The sequence below is a fragment of the Lampris incognitus genome, chromosome 19, assembly GCF_029633865.1.
Source record: "Lampris incognitus isolate fLamInc1 chromosome 19, fLamInc1.hap2, whole genome shotgun sequence".
Lineage (NCBI taxonomy): Eukaryota > Metazoa > Chordata > Actinopteri > Lampriformes > Lampridae > Lampris > Lampris incognitus.
The window spans coordinates 39,855,660-39,863,159 of NC_079229.1; the positions used below are offsets into that span (position 1 = coordinate 39,855,660).

Consider the following 7,500-nt stretch of genomic DNA (forward strand, 5'->3'; position numbering starts at 1 on the left):
CAACCAACCAGAGGAGGCGCTAGTGCAGCGACCAGCACACATACCCACATCCAGCTTCTCACCCGCAGACACGGCCTATTGTGTATGTAGGGATACCTGACCAAGCCAGAGGCAACACGGGGACTCGAACCAGCACTCCCCGTGTTGGTAGGCAACGGAAAAGACCGCCACGCTACTGGGATGCCCTGTCCTCTCTACTACTTTCGGCTGCTCCCGTTAGGGGGCGCCACAGCGGATCATCCGTTTCCATTTCTTCCTGTCTTCTGCGTCTTCCTCTGTCACACCAGCCACCTGCATGTCCTCCCTCACCACATCCATAAACCTCCTCTTTGGCCTTCCTCTTCTCCTCTTCCCTGGCAGCTCCATATTCAGCATCCTTCTCCCAATATACCCAGCATCTCTCCTCCACACATGTCCAAGCCATCTCAATCTTGTCTCTCTTGCTTTGTCTCCAAACCGTCCAACCTGAGCTGTCCCTCTAATATAATCGTTCCTAATTCTGTCCTTCTTCGTTACTCCCAGTGAAAATCTTATCATCTTCATCTCTGCCACCTCCACCTCCACCTCCTGTCTTTTCGTCAGTGCCACTGTCTCCAAACCATATAACATAGCTGGTCTCACAACCATCTTGTAAACTTTCCCCTTTACCTCTTGCTGATACCCTTCTGTCGCAAATCACTCCTGACACACTTCTCCACCCACTCCAACCTGCCTGCACTCTCTTCTTCACCTCTCTCCTGCACTCCCCATTACTTTGGGCAGTTGACCCCAAGTATTTAAACTCAAATGCCTTTGTCACCTCCACTCCTTGCATCCTGACCATTCCACTGTCCTCTCTCTCATTCACGCATAGGTATTCTGTCTTGCTCCTACTGACTTTCATTCCTCTTCTCTCCAGTGCATACCTCCACCTCTCCAGGCTCTCCTCCACCTGCACCCTACTCTCGCTACAGATCACTATGTCATCCGCGAACATCATCGTCCATGGAGACTCCTGCCTGATCTTGTCCGTCAACCTGTCCATCAGCATTGCAAACAAGAAAGGGCTCAGAGCCGATCCTTGATGTAATCCCACCTCCACCTTGAACCCATCTGTCATTCCAACCGCACACCTCACCATTGTCACACTTCCCTCATACGTATCCTGCACCACTCCTACATACTTCTCTGTAACTCCTGACTTCCTCATACAATACCACACCTCCTCTCTCGGCACCCTGTCATAAGCTTTCTCTAAATCTACAAAGACACAATGTAACTCTTTCTGGCCTTCTCTATACTTCTCCATCAACATTCTCAAAGCAAACATCACATCTGTGGTGCTCTTTCATGGCATGAACCCATACTGCTGCTCGCTGATCGTCACCTCTCCTCTTAACCTAGCTTCTATTACTCTTTCCCATATCTTCATGCTGTGGCTGATCAACTTTATACCTCTGTAGTTGTTACAGTTCTGCACATCGCCCTTGTTCTTGAAAATCGGTACCAGTATGCTTCTTCTCCACTCCGCAGGCATCCTCTCACTTTCCAGGATTGTGTTAAACAATCTAGTTAAAAACTCCACTGCCATCTCTCCTAAACATCTCCATGCCTCCACAGGTATGTCATCAGGACCAACTGCCTTTCCATTCTTCATCCTCTTCATAGCTGCCCTCACTTCCTCCTTGCTAATCCGCTGAACTTCCTGATTCACTATCCCTACATCATCCAACCTTCTCTCTCTCTCATTTTCTTCATTCATCAGCCCCTCAAAGTACTCCTTCCACCTTCTTAGCACACTCTCCTCGCTTGTCAGCACATTTCCATCTCTATCCTTGATCGCCCTAACTTGCTGCACATCCTTTGCAGCTTGGTCCCTCTGTCTATCCAATCAGTACAAGTCCTTTTCTCCTTCCTTAGTGTCTAACCTGTCATACAACTCACCATACGCCTTTTCCTTTGCCTTTGCCACCTCTCTCTTTGCTTTACGCTGCATCTCCTTGTACTCCTGTCTACTTTCTTCATCTCTCTGACTATCCCACTTCTTCTTTGCCAACCTTTTCCTCTGTATAATTTGCTGTACTTCCTCATTCCACCGCCAAGTCTCCTTGTCTTCCTTCCTCTGTCCTGATGACACACCAAGTACCTTCCTAGCTGTCTCCCTCACTATTTCTGCAGTGGTTTTCCAGCCATCTGGCAACTCTCCACTACCACCCAGTGCCTGTCTTAACTCCTGCCTGAACTCCACACAACACTCTTCCTTCTTCAACTTCCACCATTTGATCTTCGGCTGTGTCTTCACTCGCTTCCTCTTCTTGGTCTCCAAAGTCATCCTACAGACCACCATGCGATGCTGCCTAGCTACGCTCTCCCCTGTCACCACCTTGCAGTCTCCAATCCCTTTTAGATGGCGCCTTCTACATAAGATATAGTCCACCTGTGTGCACTTTCCACCACTCTTGTACGTCACCCTGTGTTCCTCCCTCTTCTTGAAATATGTATTCACCACAGCCATTTCCATCCTTTTCGCAAAATCGACCACCATCTGTCCTTCCACATTTCTCTTCTTGACTCCATACCTTCCCATCACCTCCTCATCACCTCTGTTCCCTTCACCAACATGTCCGTTGAAGTCCGCTCCAATCACCACTCTCTCCTCCTTGGGTACCCTCTCCACCACGTCGTCCAACTCATTCCAGAATTCTTCTTTTTCATCCATCTCACACCCAACTTGCGGGGCATATGCGCTGATAACATTCAGCAATAAACCTTCAATTTCCAGCTTCACACTCCTCACTCTGTCTGACACTCTCTTCACCTCCAGCACGCTCTTGACATACTCTTCCTTCAGAATTAGCCCTACCCCATTTCTCCTCCCATTCACACCATGGTAGAAGAGTTTGAACCCACCTCCGATACTCCTGGCCTTACTCCCCTTCCACCTGGTCTCTTGCACACACAGTATGCCTACCTTTCTTCTTTCCATCATGTCAGCCAGCTCTCTCCCTTTACCAGTCATAGTGCCAACATTCAAAGTTCCAACTCTCACCTCCACATGCCTAGCCTTCCTCCTCTCTAGCTGCCTCTGGACATGCTTTCCCCCTCTCCTTCTCCTTCGCCCAACAGTAGCATAGTTTCCACCGACACCCTGCTGGTTAACAGTACCGGTGGCGGTCGTTGGTAGCCCGGGCCTCGACCGATCCGGTATGTAAGTCTTATTTATGATCCGCATATTTGATTTGGCAAAGATTTTACGCCGGATGCCCTTCCTGACGCAACCCTCCCCCTTTGTCCGGGCGTGGGACCGGCACTAAGGATGTACTGGCTTGTGCATCCTCAGTGGCTGGGTTAACACCATGGTGTGTCTGTCTGTAGTTACCATGGTGATAGACAGGGCTCTGTCTGTCTGGTCTGTTTGTTTGTCTGTCTGGTCTGTCTGCCTGTCTGTCTGTCTGTAAGTACCATGGTGATATACAGGGCTCTGTCTGTGTGTCTACTGGGATGCCCTGTCCTATTATATTGTATTCTATTCTGGTACATTATATTCTATTATATTTACATTTATATATTTCTATTGTAATTTCTGACTTCCTGTCACTGTTATAGAAACACACTGCAGCTGCTGACATCACTTCCTCACTCTCAGAAGACCAAGTTCCTGAAGCCTTTCTTGTCATGGTGCTGATCCAGTTTGGTATGTCTGTCTCGAAGCCCGCCTCTTAGAACGGCATATCTGTCTGTCTTTCTGTCCATCTGTTAACATGTCTCTATGGTTGTCTGTAAATCTGTCTCTATCCATCTGTTTACCACAATGCCTGTCTGTCTGTCACCTTAGTGATAGACAGGGCTCTGTCTGTCTGTTCTGTTTGCCTGCCTGTCTGTCTGTCTGTAGGTACCATGGTGATAGACAGGGCTCTGTCTGTCCGTCTGTCTGTCTGTCTGTCGGTACCATGGTGATAGACAGGGCTCTGTCTGTCTGGTCTGTGTGTTTGTCTGTCTGTCTGTCTGTCTGTCTGTCTGTCTGTCTGTCTGTCTGTCTGTCTGTCTGTCTGTAGGTACCATGGTGATAGACAGGACTCTGTCTGTCCATCTGTCTGTCTGTCTGTCGGTACCATGGTGATAGACAGGGCTCTGTCTGTGTGTCTGTCTGTAGTTACCATGGTCATAGACAGGGCTCTGTCTGTCTGGTCTGTGTGTTTGTCTGTCTGGTCTGTCTGCCTGTCTGTCTGTCTGTAAGTACCATGGTGATAGACAGGGCTGTGTCTGTGTGTCTGTCTGTCTGTCACCATAGTGATAGACAGGGCTCTGTCTGTCTGGTCTGTTTGCCTGCCTGTCTGTCTGTCTGTCTGTAGGTACCATGGTGATAGACAGGGCTCTGTCTGTCCGTCTGTCTTTCTGTCTGTCGGTACCATGGTGATAGACAGGGCTCTGTCTGTCTGGTCTGTGTGTTTGTCTGTCTGGTCTGTCTGTCTGTCTGTCTGTCTGTAAGTACCATGGTGATATACAGGGCTCTGTCTGTGTGTCTGTCTGTCTGTAGGTACCATGGTGATAGACAGGACTCTGTCTGTCCGTCTGTCTGTCTGTCTGTCTGTAGGTACCATGGTGATAGACAGGGCTCTGTCTGTCCGTCTGTCTTTCTGTCTGTCGGTACCATGGTGATAGACAGGGCTCTGTCTGTCTGGTCTGTGTGTTTGTCTGTCTGGTCTGTCTGTCTGTCTGTCTGTCTGTCTGTCTGTAAGTACCATGGTGATAGACAGGGCTGTGTCTGTGTGTCTGTCTGTCTGTAGGTACCATGGTGATAGACAGGACTCTGTCTGTCCGTCTGTCTGTCTGTCTGTCGGTACCATGGTGATAGACAGGGCTCTGTCGGTCTGGTCTGTGTGTTTGTCTGTCTGGTCTGCCTGTCTGTCTGTAAGTACCATGGTGATAGACAGGGCTCTGTCTGTCTGGTCTGTGTGTTTGTCTGTCTGGTCTGCCTGTCTGTCTGTCTGTCTGTAAGTACCATGGTGATAGACAGGGCTGTGTCTGTGTGTCTGTCTGTCTGTAGGTACCATGGTGATAGACAGGACTCTGTCTGTCCGTCTGTCTGTCTGTCTGTCGGTACCATCGTGATAGACAGGGCTCTGTCTGTGTGTCTGTCTGTAGTTACCATGGTCATAGACAGGGCTCTGTCTGTCTGGTCTGTGTGTTTGTCTGTCTGGTCTGTCTGCCTGTCTGTCTGTCTATAAGTACCATGGTGATAGACAGGACTCTGTCTGTCCGTCTGTCTGTCTGTCTGTCGGTACCATGGTGATAGACAGGGCTCTGTCTGTGTGTCTGTCTGTAGTTACCATGGTCATAGACAGGGCTCTGTCTGTGTGTCTGTGTGTCTGTAGGTACCATGGTGATAGACAGGACTCTGTCTGTCCGTCTGTCTGTCTGTCTGTCTGTCGGTACCATGGTGATAGACAGGGCTCTGTCTGTGTGTCTGTCTGTAGTTACCATGGTCATAGACAGGGCTCTGTCTGTCTGGTCTGTGTGTTTGTCTGTCTGGTCTGCCTGCCTGTCTGTCTGTCTGTAAGTACCATGGTGATAGACAGGGCTGTGTCTGTGTGTCTGTCTGTAGTTACCATGGTGATAGACAGGGCTCTGTCTGTGTGTCTGTGTGTCTGTCTGTAGTTACCATGGTGATAGACAGGGCTCTGTCTGTCTGGTCTGTTTGTTTGTCTGTCTGTCTGGTCTGTCTGCCTGTCTGTCTGTCTGTAAGTACCATGGTGATAGACAGGGCTCTGTCTGTGTGTCTGTCTGTAGTTACCATGGTGATAGACAGGGCTCTGTCTGTCTGTCTGTCTGTCTGTCTGTCTGTCTGTCTGTCTGTAAGTACCATGGTGATAGACGGGGCTCTGTCTGTGTGTCTGTGTGTCTGTCTGTAGTTACCATGGTGATATACAGGGCTCTGTCTGTGTGTCTGTGTGTCTGTCTGTAGTTACCATAGTGATAGACAGGGCTCTGTCTGTGTGTCTGTGTGTCTGTCTGTAGTTACCATGGTGATATACAGGGCTCTGTCTGTGTGTCTGTGTGTCTGTCTGTAGGTACCATGGTGATAGACAGGGCTCTGTCTGTGTGTCTGTGTGTCTGTCTGTAGTTACCATGGTGATATACAGGGCTCTGTCTGTGTGTCTGTCTGTAGTTACCATGGTGATAGACAGGGCTCCTTCTGTGTGTCTGTCTGTAGTTACCATGGTCATAGACAGGGCTCTGTCTGTCTGGTCTGTGTGTTTGTCTGTCTGGTCTGTCTGCCTGTCTGTCTGTCTGTAAGTACCATGGTGATAGACAGGGCTGTGTCTGTGTGTCTGTCTGTAGTTACCATGGTGATAGACAGGGCTCTGTCTGTCTGTCTGTGTGTCTGTCTGTAGTTACCATGGTGATAGACAGGGCTCTGTCTGTCTGGTCTGTTTGTTTGTCTGTCTGGTCTGTCTGCCTGTCTGTCTGTCTGTAAGTACCATGGTGATATACAGGGCTCTGTCTGTGTGTCTGTCTGTAAGTACCATGGTGATAGACAGGGCTCTGTCTGTGTGTCTGTCTGTAGTTACCATGGTGATAGACAGGGCTCTGTCTGTGTGTCTGTCTGTCTGTCTGTAAGTACTATGGTGATAGACGGGGCTCTGTCTGTGTGTCTGTGTGTCTGTCTGTAGTTACCATGGTGATATACAGGGCTCTGTCTGTGTGTCTGTGTGTCTGTCTGTAGTTACCATAGTGATAGACAGGGCTCTGTCTGTGTGTCTGTCTGTAGTTACCATGGTGATATACAGGGCTCCTTCTGTGTGTCTGTCTGTAGTTACCATGGTCATAGACAGGGCTCTGTCTGTCTGGTCTGTGTGTTTGTCTGTCTGGTCTGTCTGCCTGTCTGTCTGCTTGTAAGTACCATGGTGATAGACAGGGCTGTGTCTGTGTGTCTGTCTGTAGTTACCATGGTGATAGACAGGGCTCTGTCTGTGTGTCTGTCTGTCTGTCTGTAGTTACCATGGTGATAGACAGGGCTCTGTCTGTCTGGTCTGTTTGTTTGTCTGTCTGGTCTGTCTGCCTGTCTGTCTGTCTGTAAGTACCATGGTGATATACAGGGCTCTGTCTGTGTGTCTGTCTGTAAGTACCATGGTGATAGACAGGGCTCTGTCTGTGTGTCTGTCTGTAGTTACCATGGTGATAGACAGGGCTCTGTCTGTGTGTCTGTCTGTCTGTCTGTAAGTACTATGGTGATAGACGGGGCTCTGTCTGTGTGTCTGTGTGTCTGTCTGTAGTTACCATGGTGATATACAGGGCTCTGTCTGTGTGTCTGTGTGTCTGTCTGTAGTTACCATGGTGATAGACAGGGCTCTGTCTGTGTGTCTGTCTGTCTGTCTGTAAGTACTATGGTGATAGACGGGGCTCTGTCTGTGTGTCTGTGTGTCTGTCTGTAGTTACCATGGTGATATACAGGGCTCTGTCTGTGTGTCTGTGTGTCTGTCTGTAGTTACCATAGTGATAGACAGGGCTCTGTCTGTG

At 49.2% G+C, this 7,500-nt stretch overlaps 1 protein-coding gene across 2 annotated transcripts in view; it reads left to right on the plus strand.

Annotated features, from left to right (window-relative positions):
• LOC130129961 (piezo-type mechanosensitive ion channel component 2-like) overlaps positions 1–7,500 on the plus strand; it is a 203,520-nt gene that overhangs the window by 146,959 nt on the left and 49,061 nt on the right. For both annotated transcript variants that reach the window (XM_056299667.1, XM_056299668.1), the window contains one exon: positions 3,586–3,673. In XM_056299667.1, coding sequence (XP_056155642.1) covers positions 3,586–3,673 — 88 coding nt within the window. The remainder of the gene's footprint in view (positions 1–3,585; positions 3,674–7,500) is intronic.